General features: G+C 39.8%; 1 protein-coding gene across 7 annotated transcripts in view; it reads right to left on the minus strand.

Annotated features, from left to right (window-relative positions):
* Positions 1–16440, minus strand: part of SPATA6 (spermatogenesis associated 6) — a 40125-nt gene extending 23685 nt beyond the window's left edge. For 5 of the 7 annotated variants that reach the window (XR_004358580.1, XM_032696607.1, XM_032696605.1 and 2 more), the window contains exons 1-7: positions 16339–16439; positions 11133–11270; positions 9570–9618; positions 8754–8795; positions 7292–7416; positions 2692–2772; positions 280–558 (exon numbers count right to left, since the gene is read on the minus strand). Coding sequence is in view for 6 of the 7 variants with exons in the window: in XM_032696607.1 (XP_032552498.1) it covers positions 280–558; positions 2692–2772; positions 7292–7416; positions 8754–8795; positions 9570–9618; positions 11133–11270; positions 16339–16386 (762 nt within the window). In the remaining variant the exon portion in view is untranslated. Of the gene's footprint in view, positions 1–279; positions 559–2691; positions 2773–7291; positions 7417–8753; positions 8796–9569; positions 9619–11132; positions 11271–16338 lie in introns of all 7 variants that reach the window. The other 2 variants (XM_032696606.1, XM_032696609.1) reach the window with 2 other exon arrangements.
* Between the last annotated feature and the right edge of the window lie 1981 nt (positions 16441–18421).

An 18421-nucleotide genomic window follows, 5' to 3' on the forward strand; every position in this document is an offset into this window, starting at 1 on the left:
CTATTATCCTGTCTAGTGCGCTGGAAGAAAAGAAATGGGGCCTCAGAGAATTTAACCAAGATATTCATGAAAGAATTTGATCTTTGTCTGTTACTAAAGCGGATAAAAGAAATTTTATTTTAGTTAATTTTACATTTAAATCACCATGTGACAGACTGCTAAGGAGAGAAAAATTATTCACCTAAACGAAGAGCTGAATGAATTTTTGGAGCGGTATTTAGCGAAAGAACAATATTTGATCTGAGCTTAAGCTGGGAGCACTTTGGAGCAAATACAAACCCGTCTAACTACGAACGGAGGTTTATCGGTTTCTCTTCTGAACTCGTGAGGACCCAGGTTTAAATGGGCCAGGCGCTGCCTGGCTTCTTCTGAGAGCTCACACATCCGTCTTTTGGTGTACGGGGACGGAGAGCGGGATTTCGAAGCTATTGTGGGCTGCTCGTAGCTCTTCGATGCCAAGCTGTGCCTGCTTTTCTCAGGTGAGAGAGTGTTTTTCTTCAGCACCTTCGTGTGCAATTTTCCATTGGGGGTCGAACAATGCACCCCATTCAGACCAGCCTGAAGTGAAGAAGAGGAAATCATCTGATTTGACAGCGTTGTAGAACAAAGATCACTGAACATAATGCAAACAAGGAACTAAAATAGAGGCCACGTCATCTGAAGTTCCCCTCACAGAACTATAATCAAACAGCAATTTAAAAAACAACATATGTTTACCATTTTCTCTGAAACCAGAAGGTTAAAGCACACATTACTACACGTTATATGCTAAGGTTAAGTGATACTTACTCAATTAGCTTTCTTACACAGTTAGTCTACAAAGACTGTAAAAAATTAAATTTAATTTTGTCACAAATGTATTTTACATAAACTTTACCTTAATTGGACATACACAGATTCGAAGTGTATTTCCATCTGTCTAAACTTTTATTTTAACCTTTTAAAATTATTACCATCTAAAATAACATATATAAATTAAAATAGAAGCCTATCTAACAGTTTAAATTATATCCATTTAGAGTTGCCTAAAAAAAGTGTAACTACATTTTCTGAAATTCGTATTTTCTTGGACCATGGTGATTTTTACTTTAAAAAGTTGTAATCAAGAAGTAAAGTTTAGTCAAGAAAAATGCTTCCCCCCCACCAAAAAATAAACCCAAAACTTTTAAGACCATTCTCCAAAGATCTTCCCAAATAACAGAATCATTAAAGTTGGAAAAGACCTCCAAGATCATAAAGTCCAACCTTAGAACAAACACCGCCATGGCTGGCCACTAACCCTCTAGATTTTACAGCTCTTACCAGGCTACTTAATCAGCAGCATGTTTTAACTTTGAATGCTGCAATGTAGATAATTAGGCTTTTTGGTGAAATCTGGCCCAATTTCACAGGTTGTAAAAGATAAAAAATAATGGTATAGCAAGACTTTTGTTCCTGTTAGAACTTCTTTTTCAAGCTCAAGCTAGTTGGCATTAGTCTTAAATCTGCATGTTGCCTGTACTACTTCGGGAACCCAAAAAATAAAATGTCCAGCTTGCCTTCAGTTCTCTACACCCGATGATGAGTGAGGCTGAGGTTGTGCCTTTGTTTTGCACCAACACAGTTTGAATTTGATGTCACACAGCCTGAACTACCACTTGTGCAGCTGATAGTGAGACAGAGGATGGAACTGGCCCACACAAACCAAACCTAATTCTTTGAGATTAATTTCAGTTTCATTAGAAGTAGGCTGTGCTGCTTCTGGCTTACACCAGCTGTGAAACTAAATCTTCACTACAACACAAGCAAATCTGATACGCTATTTATAACATATTAGACACTTCTAGGGACATTCTAAATTTTAAATCAAACTCCCTTATTCAAGTCACCTTCACAGAATCTGGTTTTCTGACAATGGCAATATTCACTGATTTTTTAAATTCTTTTTCTGTCTCAATATATTTCATTTGCTAAATTTGGAAGAAACTTCTCAGTGGACTCATTAGCAATGCCACAAACAGGTCAAACTCACCTAAGTGTCTTTGCATGCAGCCCTTCCTGACAACCATTCCATTTTAATGATGCTGCATCATTTTTCAATAATATGGTAAAAAAAGGAGGATGTAAGAGTAACTGTACATGACAGCTTGTGCCAGGAAACCAAACCAAAACTCCAATCTGTGAGACCAGAGAAGAGTGCTTCTTCACCCTTAACTTCACTTGTTGCAGAAGCAGCATTTCCAGACTAAAATACGTGATAGCCTTTTCCAAAAAAAAATAATTTCCATGACTGTTAATGATACAGTTATGGAAAACAATTAAATTAATTGGTTTGGTTTTAATAATGTACCTTGTCTGACTTCACCTAGTTTTCGCTGTCCTTAATTTTAAGTGTCTGTAACAAATGGTGAGAAGCCATCTTCCCACCTACAAATACACCAGGGACTGACACTTCAGCTGATCACAGAACACAGCAGCTGATAATTGTTTCAGATTCAAGGAACTCTCAGCATTTGCTGTCATGCACCAAACTCACTCTTTACTCATACTTGATTAAAAATTTAATCAAGTTGTCAAGCACCCATGATAACTGCTTTAACCACAACAGAAGAATGAGAAAAGTTTGAAGTGAGCAGCACATGCAAAAATTGGAAGCAAGGCTATCAATATTAAATCTGGAAATTAAATTGCAAACAATTAAATTATGCTAACCTGTATGTGACTCCTTCCTGAGCTTAACAGACTTTCTGCAATAACGGAGATTGTAGAAAATCTCAATTTTGGTGCAATTCCCTAGAAGAGAGACAATAATTGAACATCAAGCTCCAACTGAAGATAAATGGTATCAAAGAGGTAAATGTCACCTAATGTAACAAACTATTCCTAATTTTCAGGCATTTCCTTTGTTAATTTCAGTCTTTAATAAAGATAATTAGAAAAGACAGAACAGCAATGGTAAATGTCAAGATGCTAACATTTGCATTTCTGACAATTCAATTACAGATGATTATACTTCTTTTGTACAACAATTAAGGTCTGACTTTTATTTCAATACATTTTTTTTTTATCAAAAGCATTTTTAAAGATTTTTCATGCCACGCTATATAGCATCAATAAACATTTCAGTCATGCTCTAGGAGTTTCAATAATGCTAACTTTGTCAACTTATTTATGAATATGCGCCACTTTTTTTTGTAAAAACATTTTGTTTAATTAGTCAATCACACTGCAAATAACTATTCATTTGCAACAGTAGGACTAAGAATACCCTTCATTCTGTAATCATTAGAGCAGTCTGATTTCTGTGGATTGTCTCCCTTGGTCTGTAACCACGTTCCATCTCTTCTCAATCCCCTCTTGCCCATGTGGCAGCCCGACTTTGACCAGCTTGGAATCAGTGGGGTCCAACTGGGCCTCCTGGTCAACCACGGCACACACATACTCATGGCCAGCATTTACGTGGCCAGTTCCCTTTTCACGTGGCCAACAGTTTCTGTTCCACTCACCTTGTTTCACTGCAGCCATGCCTAGGAACATAATACCTCGGAGGCTCTATTTCTTGTTAAATTCAGATAGAATCGGGCAACGTATACGAAAAATTTATTGGATGTGAACGGCAGGGATTATGACACTTAAGCATTATTTCCCAAAACAGAGGCATTAAAAAAGGCATAAAAGAACTAAATGACACATATGCTATAAACAAGTGGGAATCATACATGTGCATGCTGCTCTGTAGAAGCAAAGAGAGAATCAAGTGCCCCTAGAAATTTCCACTCCGTCTTCTTTCAACATGGACAGAGTTTGCTGCCTGAGGCATCTGTGTGCATGGCATTTGTGCACATGAACACACAAAATCACTGAGATGTGAAAAGCAGCTGGTCTGTTTGTGACACTGTCCCACATTCCTAAGAATTAGCAGGAACTTCATGAGTGAAGTCTATTGCTGAACCAAACTATCCTCCACCACCCGCCTAAGCACACACTGATTTCCCACCAGGGAATATGGTCCAGCCACAGGTTACATTATGGAAATGAAATGACAAAAATGCCAAGAAAACTCAGTCATAGCAATTAACAGAGTCCAGGATTCAATCAAGTCAAGTTATGGCATATAAAAGAGGTTTTAAACTGATCATCTTTAATCAACTCATTTTTATCACTAATGAATTGTCAAGTGCTATCAACAATGTAAGAAAGGACACATCAGAATTAGAAAGTCTACTACAAAATGCAACAATAGAGCACCTACTGCTTTTACAGAGACTGAAAATGATTACGAAATTGTTAAATGCTCATAGCTAAAAAGAAAAAAAAGCACAAATCCATTGTTTCTTCAAAGAAATAGTTTGTGGAGAGGGAATAAGGGATGGCACTTGCATACACAGGCACGGATATGCCGAAAGTAACTTACAAGTCAGAAGCTATCAGAGGAGTTCTTCTGATTTCCACAGTTCCCAAACTCAGGATTGCTGAAGGATATTCAATATAGTATTATGTAAAGACTCTTGTATAGCCCCAAAGACATCTGGAAATGAAAATCCAGCCAGAAAGTTTTTGGGATCTATTCTTCTGCCTCTGGCTTAGTGATGTCTGCAGGCCTGAGCAGGCTTGCCAGTACTGCTGTACCAGTCATTAAACAGAAGTGATATGGGCATAACACTAATCTGATCATGGAAAAACTGAAGATATTTAGAAGAAGAAAAGTTCAAACCCATGTTTAATACGTGCATTTGACTGTAAGGAGTGTAAGTACAACTCTAGCTTAAAAAAATATGTATGAATGTAACAGAAGGTCTTATACTGGCATGCTAATGAGAGATAGCATAACTAAAAAGAAACTGCTTTAAGTAACATGGCAAATACTGCATGAGGGTGGGGAATGCAGATAAGAACATCTGTAAGAAGTCACTACCACAGTCAAGGCATAAACATATTCTGAAAGGCAAGGGTTGCAGAGAAATACAGAAGAGCCAGCAAGAGCCTCAGCTGGGCAACACTGGACCAGGAGAGATAACTCGAGGCACGTCTTGTGTGCGTATTGAGTTTGTAAGCCTCATAAGACATTTAGCCAGAGACATTATCAGCCAAGTGCCAGATTTCTGGAGGAGTTCTGATCCTCTCAACTTGGGATTCCTTCCAACTGGCAGATTAGCAGTGTAAAGCAGACACTGCTTGTCGCTGCCTATCTGAACTCCACAACCGTAACCTCGCTGTTGCTACCTTTATTTTTTTAATAAAAGACAAATTTATGGGGAATCAAAGTGCCACTGAAGCACAGCTGCCAGTCAAAAATATTCAGCATCTCAGCTAGCTATAAATAACTTTTCATGTGGGAAGAACATGGCCTCACTAGCATAAGAATAATGTGAAGGTTCTCACGACCTTGTTTAACATTTCCCTTTTGCTTATCATTCACATTCAGTGCTTCGTGCCGACAAAGTTAGCAGGGGATACTTACCAGTAAAGCTCAGGGAACACTGGAAGATGGAGGCATTGGAGACTGCATTTCTACTGGAGGTAAAACTCCTCTCACAGTTATCCCATATAGCAAGTAAGGAGAGGAACAAGTTCCTTTTGGGAGCCTCCCTCCAATGCCATCAAACACAGCTTCTGCATTATTCCCAAAAAGGGGGTCAATATGCCAAAACCCTTCCTCAAACTGTACTTTCTGCAGTGGAGATGGAATGGAGCAACAGGTGTTTCTGTAGCCCCTGTTCCAGTGCAGAGATGGATTTAATTTATGCTGCTCCCAAGGACACGGAAGTACATTCGTGTCTTACATCAACCTTTTAAAGCTACTACAGTGCCATCATTCAGCTACATATCCAAATTACTCTGATCACATCATCTCACAGCCCACAAATTATGGCACGTTCTCTTCATTGGAAAATACATAATTTTTGTACTAAAGAACTTAGTCCTTCAAAAAACCCCTCAAACTTCTCTAGTGGCTCTGCTTCTACAGAGACTAATTGTATCGTGTTCACAAAAAATCTAAAAGCATTTAGCTAATACCACCTCGTTTATCACTACCTCCCTCTTATTTCTCAACACTGGGAAAGTACCTATCCTATAAGCAGCATGAAAGCAAAACAGTTCCACTGCATCTCCTGAGCCACCACTACCATGTGTAGGATGAGCCACCTCAAAGAGGTGCTGTGGCCAAAAAATAATGGCTGTTTTTGCAGGGGCAGTTTAAGCTGCTGCAGAATCATACGTTTTGTAGCACAAAACCACAGTTTTAATGCATTCAAATGTAACACAGCATTAGACACCAAATTAGCACTTTTAATTGCAAGTGACTGGGCAGTTTCCAGGCTGCCCTTGCAAGGGAAAGATTACACCAGCTAAAAGATACCAGTGACCTTTAATCAGCATTTCCCTCCTGCCATGTGCTTTTAGTCTAATCATAACAGACAGGACAACTGAGTCCCTATCTTCCCAATCCAAATGTCCTGCCAATCCATTAGTAAAACTTAACCAAAATAGACCACACAAAAACAAGTCCCCAAACACACCATCACCACCATCATTAATGAGCCTTCCTGAGTTATTCTGCTGACACTTAAGATTCAACAGCCAAACTTTATGAAAGGGCAGTGTGAGATGAATTCATTTTCATTTAATAGGTACTTGAGTCCTTATCTCCAGAAAATTAACATTAATTCATTGCACTCATTCTGCCAATTATCTGTTGTTTATCATAGCTTTTTTGAAACTGTAGAAAAAGCAAGTTACTAAATGAGTGTGAATGACCTGAACAGACCTCAACAAACAGGTCTGGGAACATAAAAGCAATTATGCAGCATTAAGCTAAATTTCAGTAACTTACTATTTTATTGGTAACCTTGCACTTCAGGGAGGCCCACAGGTCAGATGGGACAGCATTGCAAATTTGTAGTGACTGTCATAGTCCAAAACAGTTCCAAAATGGTCTGAAAAATGCTACAGAGACTGAGGAGGAGGGTTACATGGTTTATCTGTTGAGAACCATGCAGTCTATATAACATCTCCCTCTTCTCCTGCATCCCTTCACCACTCCAAATGCACCACAGATCAAACTGAATGGAGACATGTCATGGTGCCACACTGCAAACCAAGTGGAAACTTACTTTTTCACATTAAATAATTCCTTGAAGCATTTTGAGAAAAGATTATACTTTCGCCAAAGTTCAACTGTGGATTTGTACATTCAACACCTAAAATGGCAAAACCTGTCAGAAGTAATCGCTTTTCATTTGAAGCAGTTCAAGGGGTTTTTCAGTGAAACAGACTGTGTCATAAATACAATCCACAGACATTCACTCACTGTAAAAGAAGAGGACCTCTTCATTAAAACCTCACGCTCTAAACCACGGTGCCCACGGGTAAGCTTAGGGTCAGGGAACAGGAAATCTCTTGTATTTTCTTCATACGTAGCTAGAATTCTTCCTACTAAAAAGAAAATATATACTTTAATTGGAAAATAGACAAAGCCATATAGCATAGACACCGCACACAGAGCCACGCTGAAAACGGGATAAATTTTGCTCTTTACAAATTTTCAGCATGGCTCCAAAACTCCTATCACACCAGGAAATAAGCTCATCAAGTTAAATCAGCAGCAGAAATGTGCAGAATCTACTAGGAAACTATGTTTTGATGTTATTGTAAAAAAAACCCAAAGGAGATTGTGTTAACTGTTTTATAAGAGCTATATGAGAAGTTTTCTCTAGGCAACTCTTCAGTAGTTTCTTCTTTCTTTCCTTTCCATGCCATGGAAGAAACCAGTATTTTTTAATGGCAGCCAATCCCTTATGAAATACTGTATCATTCCATATCATAGTAGTGGCAAGAAAGTAACACAAGCAACACCAAAATAACTACCCCAAGATTTTCTCAATATTCTGGTTTGCTACTTCAAAAAAATAAATATATTTTGTTTAGAGGGAAAGCCTTGAATTTATATTATAAAAAAATTTAACTTGTGCTACTGCAGCCATCTTGTTGAAGTGTATCACACCTATCTCTGACCCCTGAAAATAAATTCCTTATGCAAGATCTTTTACTCTCCTATATAAAAAAAAAAATAAATCCCCATTCAGTGCATTTCTTCAAGTAAACAATCTGGTGAGTCACCTGAGAGAAGCGATTGTTTCCTTGAAAGTACTAAGGACAAGTGACTGAGAGTGCTTTTAATACCACAGTTTCCAAATGAGTCCTCTTTAAAACTTGACTTTATTTCCAATAAAATGCAGATTTACATTATTCATGGGAACACTTGAATTTCATTAAAATAGATTTTTATAATCACACAAACCAATAACAGAAGTATGACAAATCGCTATTTATTATCTTCAGATATCCCAAGAGACCTGTAATACTTATAGTGAGGATAAGAGTTTTCCCAATGGTCACCATTAAAATGGAAGAAAAAAAATGTCATTCTGAGAACAAGATTATGCACACTGAAATTTCACAGAAAGCCTCTTTGCAAGTGAATTGTGATGTAGTTAATAAGTATGCACTGGATGATTTCAGTTTATTTTCCGTTTTTAAAATATTATCACTTTCCTAAGTCTGACTATGGTACATTTCAATATTCAGTTATTATTCTCTTTCAAGAATGAGATCCTCTTGATCTATTAACATTTTATATTCAGAAGACTATTTGTTGAAGAGCTTTATATGTTGTTTGTGTGTTGGAAAAAGTGATTGTGCTGTAATGGGCAATGTCCTCATGGAAATTCACCTATTAAACTGCATAATTTATGAAGAGACTGATACAATACCTGGAGGAACGAGTTGTATTAGTTCAAGTACTGCTGTGTCAACTAGAAGGGAAAAAAGTTTTTTCATGAGTTAAAAAAAAACCCAACCCAAACCTAAAAGGAAAAGTAATTCTCATAGTCAAAGCCCAAAAAGCCCAGATCCCTGATTTAAGCTTCACAGCACTCTATACATTGCTGTACTATTTTCATCACACCAACAATAACAGAAAATTAAAAGCAGCTTGGATAAATATCAGAGATTAACACAATGGCACTAGCAGCATACAAATGACAACTCTAACTTGACTTAGAACTTGTTAAGTTCTATCTGCTGCCAAGTTTGTCTTCTTTTAAAGATTATATAAGTTTTGCCCACTTTTCAGATAACTCTCAGTATGAAGGAGCATATTCCTGGAGTTTGAATTCAGGGTCAATGTTTTCTCACTACAATTCATTATACTCCACATGTGGCAAGACATAATTTTCTGATGAATGAATAATGAAATGAATAATTTTTCAAAAATTGGAGGTTTATGCTTATATAATTTGAAAACTAATCAAATAAATAACTATAAAAAGGAACCCATTACCTATTTGGATAACCAGCTGGATTTCCAATCAATTATGACTTTTTACCCTCTTCCTGTTCTAAAGCATGTAGTATACATTTCTAGAGGCATTTTGTTGGATAACAAAGTGCTTACCCAGTAGCTATTCAGAGAGCAGGCTCCTGATAGAAAAACTACCACATACTTTAAACCTCCAAAAAGCCTTTAGAGCACACACATGCATGACATTAATGGATATAACACAGTATACATAAAAAGCAGAACCTACATTCCAGTAACTTCACAAGGTCTCCAGGATCAACTGTGTTAGCAAATTCCTGAAAAAGAAATTAATAAATAATAACAATGTCACAGTCAAAATAATTAGATGGACTTCTGGGGAAAGAAAAGGAAAAAAATCCCCCAAAATCAATACTCTTCCTTGCCAAGATGGTTCTCAAGAGCCCTATCCCTACTGGAAAAATAAAGGATACTGCAATTATCATTTGGAACATGATCAAATTCATTGAAAGCCAGCAATTGTCGTTTTATGCTTTCGAGCCATTAGGAGTTACCTCTCCATATTTAAATGATGAGGTATTGTAAAGAGCTGAAGATGTAGTGGTAAGTATTGTCTAAGAAAATTTCAAGAGAAAAAGATTAATTGCTTAAAGTACTACAATTCCGATAGATGAATAATATATTCTTTAATTTATTGGTAATGCTTTAAGCTTAATTTTCATGGAAGCGACTCTTCATGTACAGGCTCCTGTTCAGATTTGGTTTTTTTTTTAACCTGAATCCCACATGAATAGATGGCAAGGAATAGGGAAAGATGTTGCACTGGATACTCAGCAGGTAATAGATTTCCCCCTAATTCTGTATAAAAGTCTCAGCAGAGTGGTGTAAATCACACTGCTATTCAAGGTACTAAACATTAAAAAACAAAAAGTACTGGTGCTCCACAAGTATCTAGACCTAATCAATAGCTATTTGTAAGAAGACAGATATTATTCACAGCTTTCTTGTTCACCTTCTTTTGTAAATAGATGGTGTCTTGGAGGTTCCCTAAATTACACTGAAAACAGTATTCAGTACATTTCCCTTAAGTAGTTTGTGGTATGTCTGCCTTTAAAGAATGATGGTCTTTCTTACTCTTCAGTAGCCACTGGAATTATCAGTTTCTTTCTTACCCACTTCACCAGAGCATCACTGATGTTTACTCAGCCTGGTTTTCAAAGTGCTGGGGGATGCTTAAAGGAAAAGAGCTAGAAAGGGCAAAGTATTATTATTCATAGGTAGTCAAGAAGCCAGATCATATCTGTGAGATACTGTGTTTCATTATCCCTGTGGTACTAATAATGAAGCTAGTAGGGACTCAAATATGTGATAAACAACTATAAATTATAGGGCCAGAGTACCAATCTGGGAATTCTGGTGACAAACCATGAAAAAAGTATCTCAAAGGGAGTAAGATGTCACCAAAAAGGCTTGAGCTGCTATTCTGTCCTACTAAATTGAGTCTCCTATATTATATGGTCTTTGTTCTTCACCTTGCCATAATTTTTAGAACAGCAACATGCAGTTCCTTCCAAACTAGCAAAACAGATGCTGAGAAAGGACAGTTCACAAAAGAAGGAACAAACACCTAAAAAGTCTCATCATACATTATAATCTTTAATATGCATGTGGATAACACAGGCACACATCTCCTTTGTGCTGAAGGGAAGCAGCAGTTAAAATACTGCGCCACCCTCAGTGCGATTGCTTGAGTTCATGGGTTTTGCAGACAGTTTTTGTGGAATTTGGGATGGGGTTTATTTGAGTTGTACTAGCTCTTGACATATCTTACCTTTTCAAATACTAGTTTTTCTTGAAAGAAGAGTGGAAACACCGCAGGGACACACTGAGTTTTTTTACACTGCCCAAGTACAAAGACACTGAGATAAAGTTCCTCTTTGTCTTTCAGCAGCACTCCAGGACAAGTTATCTGTAAGAGTAACACACTCATTAAACAAACTGAACTTTAGATAAAGAAGTAATGGCTGTTTTCAAGATAAAAATGAAACAGTCAGGACTGAAATGGCTGATTTCTAAGAGTCAGATTATAACAGACTAGAGTGAAAAAATTTCTTCTCTAAAGCAATTCTATTTGTACAGAATGATCAGGAAAAATAGTCACCATTTTAAAATAATCAGGACCAAATTCATCTTGCTTAAGTAAACACACTCCATTGTCTTCAACCAAAACTGAAACCCAACAGCCAGGTTAATACAGTTAAAGGCATGCACTGATTATGTAAGAGAGAATCATCTTCTATATGAAGTCATGCAGAATGAAGTCTATGTCATGTCAACACACAAAAACCCATCCAAACTTTAGCCTAACTACAGAATGAAGCTGGTAAATGTACATGCTTAGATATCCATACTCTGTCCAGCCACCAGAAAGGGTAAGTTTATGTGCAAATGTTATATTAACTTTGTGTTCTAATATGAAAACAAGAAAAAGCAATTGTTGTTCCATTACTACCAGACACACGATTTCTCTGGGAAGTTTGGCCATCTTGGAGGGTACTCAAGGCAGGAAGGCTTCTCATTAGCTGCCAGATATTGCCACTAATCTCTCAACTTTCTCTGCACAATTCTTATTCTTTAAGTAAGAAGCTGGTATGCTTCTAAAGCTCTGATGAACATCAGACATTCTTTCTTATGCTCTAGTTGCAAGGATGTACACAACTCATTGCAAAACTATTTGCTACTTTCTCCAAGCAGCGTGGTTTCATTCTATTACCCAGCCCAAAGAACTGACACCTTTCACTTCAGGTCTCCTGCTCGCTTTTTATCTCAGTACTATAAATATGAGGTAGTCTCTTCAAACATAAGGTTGCTGGAGAAAGTGTTCAGACTTTCAATTGTCAGGTAGGAAGACAAAGGAGGAGAGTGACAGGAATTAAAATAAGTGGTTTGGTTACAGTCTTCTACTCCCAAATGAACGTTTTACTTGAGAAATTCTAACTGGATTTCAAAGAAAACTATATGAACAGCAGAAAAACAGCCTCAGGTGAAAGAAATAAAAGAAAATAATGTGTGATAAATTATTAACTAAAAAAATTGGGTTTCTACTAATAAATATCCAAGGAGGAGAAAAAGAGGTTTCCTCTCTGTGTAAATGAGGGCTTCAAATCTGCAAGAAAGGTGCCAGAATAATACATAACCCAATTGAAACAGCCTGTCAAGCATTAAACAGCTTGCATGACGCTCAAGCAGTTGCAAGTGTGAATAGGAGTGAGAGAGACAGATTCCATTCATACAAAGCAAGATGCCCCCAAACTCCATACTACAAGTCATAGTAGCTTTAGTTCTCGCTTTTCTCCTCCACATTTCTGTAGAACTTATAAACACTTTTAGTGGAGTTTTGTGCCTTTCACCTCAGAGAAGGCAACCAATATTTGCCAATTTGTTGAGGTGAAAAGCGAGAGATTTGAAGATGCTGGAGAGGGCAAAACTGCAAACAACAGGTGCCATTTTCTCCTTGCTACCCCGTAAAAGGAAACAAATTCTTACAAATGAGCATGTGGGCCCAGATAGCACATGTGATTCTACTGTCCTGGAGATAAACTGCACAGTTCATTGCCTAGGCTGGGACAGCACCAAATCTGCATGTCCATGTAACTTTAAACCAGCTCCAAAAAGAGTGACACGTGTATATCTGCAGTTGGTGACACCTATTCTGTCATATGCGATGCACAGAGCAACGTAACTCTTGGGAGACAAACTGAAGCTCTTATCTGACTGTGAACTGTTCAGACAGGATGAGGGACTATTTTAAAGACTGTAATAGTATTATCTATGGATCAGCTAAGGAAGAGGGATATCAATGCTGCAATTAACTGACCTTACAAGCAACCCGGAGGACTATGAGAACTGTCTAGGACAGCATTACCCTGGACTTCTCTGCTGGAAGTTCCCAGGATGATGGAAGATTTGTACCAGCCCTATTGCTAGGACATCACCAACAGCTATAAAGAACTCACTGAATTAATCTCATGGAAAGGAACAGAATTCTATTGATCCACAAGCCTCTATGTCATTTACTACACGCAGTCCTAAAATTGTAGCTGTAGATGTGACCAGTGAATAAGGTAGGCCTGGAAAAATCCCTCTAATTGCCCACTGTCATCAAAACAAGAAGAGTTCTCTATGAAGGGCAATGGACAGTATTGGCTTCTGCTGAGTGTAAGCTTCCAGACACAACAGCATTTTGGGCTCAAGAATTGCAAAAATAATCTTCTCAGTGTGAAGAAATTCCATTTTAGTCTCCTTATCTGGCAGTAATTCACAATTCTATTAATTTATCTTTATGCTTAAAGATTTACCTACCTTCACTGCCACATTTGTGAATTCTCCATGTAGCCATGACACAAAGAATAATGTGAATTTCTTTCTGTTGCTACATGAACAATCTAAATGCCAGCAGCAGAGGTAGACACTAAAGTTAGTCTCAAAACCACAAATAACAATGAAATCTCATTCTCAGCAATGATAAATTATTCAATTTCAATTAATGGCACGATAAACCAAACAAAAAAACCCCATTAGTTTTTAAGTTAGGCTTTCCACTTCAGAAGAGTAGCCTCTCAGAAAAGAAGAAAACTAGCAGTGAGATAAACCAAAGAGCTGGTGGACTCAGAGGCAGTCTTGGAATTTCATTAAGCCAAAAGGAGCACAACCCATCTGCATCCTAAAGCAAGGAAAAAAGAAAGAGGACAGAACTTCTGACACAAGTGGATAGGTTTTAAAGAACACTGAGGAATATGCAGAGCACTGTAAAAGAACAGGAAAATGAATGAGAAATTTGGACAAGACTTAGGTCACAAATAAAGCAAAAATGGAGGAAATGAGTGGATGTAGTGTAAATCAACCAAAAATGTGAAAACTAACAAACCTATGTCCCAAACACAATGGAATATTTTGCCTTGGTTTTAATGATACTTAACACAGGAGCAAAAAGACAACTTAAAGAATTAAATGATGAAAACAGAAGTCATCCAGTATGTACTGGGCCTGGACCAGAAGCCACAGTGATGCTGAATCATATTTAGCCCAGGTTGTGAAAGAATGTTATTTTATTTCCTGGATCTATACATAACTGAAACCTATGTAATAAAAACAGGGGTGGTACCATCTGCTGAAAAATAATAAACTCAAGGCCCATATGAGGCAGAGAGATCTGAAAGATTATAACCCCATCAACCAGAATATTTAAATGTGCAAGAGTAAAAAATAAAGACATGGAGAAAAAAAAGACATGGAGGAAAAATAAAGACATAACTAGAAGAAAGCCCAGCAGCGCACTTTCCATAAAAACAGATCAATCAAGCAAAACCCTACATTTTCTTAGAAGTCTAGTTTCTGAATAAAGGATATCATCTAATGCCACATGAGAAATTATTACTTATGATGCAAAAGATAGGACTTAGTATCAAAGGTGGTACAGAACTGGCCAAAGGACAGCATCAATAATGTGCAAAAACTGGGAGGCATCAAGCTGAGGTTACTATTAAAAATGTTACTATTAAAAATTCCTCTCTATGTACTCGGATTCATGTCTTTTAACATTTTTAATGACCCTGACTAATATTAAGGCATATACAATGAATCTTGAACTTTTTTTCCCTACTTTACCTAAGGCAACAGCAAGACCCCATTTGGAATGCAGAGTTCAATTCTGATCCTGATCTGTGCAAATTCAAAGTGGAAGAGTAGTTTCCATCCCTAAGATGGTGAGAAGACTGGTGAGTCCATACCACAAAATACCACCAAAAGAACCAGGTCTACTTAGCTATTGGGAAATGAAAGAATTGCTGCGCAAAGAATACACTGAAAGCAACCATGGAAGACTAAAAATTATTTAAGTGAAGGGCCAGTGTTGACATTTGTGTAAGAGTAGTCCCTTTCTACCCTTATTTGTAGCCTTGAGAGCAGGATGAATAACAAACACCCCACGAGTGAAAAAGCCTGATCCTGGGGAAATGTCTCCCCTGTACTCTCTCCTGGCACAAAAATAGTTCAGAGCAGTAGGAACAGAAAAGGAAAGCACATCTGGTCCTTTCCAGGAGCCAAGCAGACCTCGGCATTATGGAGACAAACATCAGCAGAGCAACACCATGAGAGTGACACCCTCACTATCCATGAGTGGAAACCACAGCTCAGCTCCAGAGCAGCCATTCAAATTTGGGAACAAAAGGCAGCTAAGCAACCAGGAACCCCCTGGTCAAGTTCCCAGTATATACTTCCTGGGCCTGCATTTGAATTTTGTTGATGGAACCTTGGGTTTTCCTCTCAGCAGCAAGTATTCTGGCAGCGCTTGTCCCGTGAGGAAGCCAAACCTCTGGATTACAGTGACCAGGGCGCACGAAGCCTTTAACTCCAGGGTAACAGCGTACCACACTTCTTAAAACTTATTAGAATGAGAGCTTCTTATTTTGTACTCCCAACCCGGATATAAGCAGGAAACTTTGCAAAGTGCAGAAGGCACACTCCTAATAAGATTAACGTGAAAACCTTCCACTTTCACACCTACAGACCTGACCCCCTCCGTGTAACACCCAGAGCTGCCCAGTGCCACATGCTGCCCCTCGCAGGGGTGCACTTCAAAGCACAATTGCTCCTCCCTGGGATTTCTTTTGCTCCGTTTTTTTCCAAGTGTGCTTTTCCCACACCGTCCAGCTTCCCAAGAATGAGCTTCCCTTAAAAAAACCCAACTTTTCCACAAGAAAATGAGCACTGTGGACGGGCACGGCCGCTGCCAACATCGGGGGGGGGCGAGGGGGGGCACAGGGGGGATGCACACACCGAAGGGCTGCAGTGACACACGGAGGGCGGACCCCCAGCACGGCCCGGAACAGCCTCCCTTAAGCCCCCTCGGGCCGGCAGAGCGGGGCGGGAGCCGGGACAGGAAAGCGGGGCGGGAAGCGGCGCCGGAAGAGCAAAGCGCGGCTTGTCCTCCCGCCGAGCCCGGCCGAGGGCGGCGGGGGCGCGGCCCAGGCACTCACCGAGCGCAGCTCCAGCTGCAGGACACAGCGCAGCGCTTTCCGCGGCATGGGCGGGCGGGCGGCGGGGCCCGCCAGGGCCCGGGCCGCTGGGGCTCGGCCGACGCCGTTGTCACGGCAACCGGGGCGCGTCCGGCCCGCGGGCACCGCTCCGCCCTACGCCCGGATCCCGCTCCGCCCTACGCCCGGATCCCGCTCCGCCCTCCCCGGGGGCGGCTTCGCCTCCTTCCCGCACCTCCCTCCTTCCCGCACCGCCCCTCGCCGCCGCCGTCGCTTCCGCCATGCCGGGCGCGCTCTGCACACACCCTGCCCGCAGTGCCGGGCTCCGTCCTGTCCCCGTCCCCTATCAGCCGTGTGGCCCCTCGGCACACAGGCAGGGCCTCCTGCCCTCGCAGAATCACGGAACCAGTGTGTTTGGAAAAGACCTCTTTGAGATCGCCGAGTCCAACCTGTGACCGAGCACCACCATGTCAACCAGACCATGGCACTCAGTGCCACGTCCAGTCTTTCCTTAAACACCTCCTGGGAGAGTGGTTCCCCCACCTCCCTGGGCAGCCCATTCCAATGTTTAATCACCTCTTCTGTGAAGAAGTTTTTCCGAATGTCCAATCTAAACCTCCCCTTGTGCAGTTTAAGAATATATCCTGCCGTCCTGTCACTAATCCTGTCTCTCTTCTCTACTCATCCCACAACCTCCTCGGGTGCTCCTGCCTGCCCCATCCCTTGCCCGTGCTGGCACTGTCTGCAAGGACTGTGGTGCTGATGGGGAACTGCTGGGGTGTATCGAAAGTGATAAATAATAGATAAAATATAATTTCCAGTTTCTCTGCCTTCTGAAGGGCCAGGCAGTGATAGTGATGGGTGCTGTGTTGGGTGATGGAGAGCTGGTGTGAAAGCTGAAGCATCCAGCACGGGGCAGGGCACCAGACAGGTCACAGACGAGGACGGCGCTGCCGTGGGGCATCCAGGAGGAGTGTGAAGCTTGGGATGTGTCAGATCCATCCACCTTCTTGGGCCTCCTGCAGAAAGGAGACAAGAGAGCCTTCTCATCAACAAAGGGGTCACAACCAAGTTTGGTACAGCTCTAGGGCTGAATAGCTAAAAAGCACTAAATTGCCACTTTCATGTTTTCTTTATTTCTTTTTTATCTTTTTCTTCTTGTAACACAATTCACCTGCATCCTGTTGTAGGAATCTGGGCCCTTTTCACTCGAGTATCCTGTTTTAATGTCCTCTGTGGGTGAGACGGTACACATGGTATATTCTGACTGGTCCCACGTTCAGAGACTTGTCTGCACACTCATATCTGAAACTGTCTGTTCATGCTTATCTTTCCACTTTCATTACTGCACAAACTCAAATTTATGCCACTGATCTTGATCGCCATTTTGATCATATCAAAGATATTCCTCGGTGTCTTTGCTGCTAAGTTGTTTTCAGAGTATTTACAATCATGTACAACACCAGAATAGTCTGACTTTATGTCTTGGCAACTGCAAGTCGTTTCAGCCTCAGACTGTGAAGGGATTTAAGCCTTTAAATATTCTTTCCAAATTCATAAGTACAGTTGTAGAGCAGGAAATTTGAATTGCCTCCAAAAGAGAGCAGTGGCTCAAATGTGTCCTTCGGCTTTCTTTATTTTAATTTTACAATTTGAAAGAAAAATCATGCTAAGTGATCTGGAAAGAAACAGCATTCTCAAAATGTTTTGATTTCTTTTATTTTTTTTTCATTTAAGGAAACTGCAAAGAACATAATATTCCACTGCAGACAAAAATGAAATCTAGAGATAGACTAAATATCACTTCTAATACTTGATATCAGCCTTTTAAAGTAAATAAATTACTGGGAATGCAGTAATGTGACTGCATTGGTTTCAGTAATGTGACTTCTGTAACAGCTGTGAGGGGGTTTTTCGTTTGGTTGGTTTTGGGTTTTATATGGTTTTGGGTTTTTTTGTCTGAGCAAAGGATTTTGTATTTAAGGCCTGGAAAAGCCTCATTTTTGAACTGTAGACTTCTAGTACATATATTAAGGAGGAGTTGACACTTGGATAAAATCATTTTCTAAGCATTATCAGTCTCAAG

Source organism: Chiroxiphia lanceolata, chromosome 9 (genome assembly GCF_009829145.1).
Source record: "Chiroxiphia lanceolata isolate bChiLan1 chromosome 9, bChiLan1.pri, whole genome shotgun sequence".
Taxonomy (NCBI): domain Eukaryota; kingdom Metazoa; phylum Chordata; class Aves; order Passeriformes; family Pipridae; genus Chiroxiphia; species Chiroxiphia lanceolata.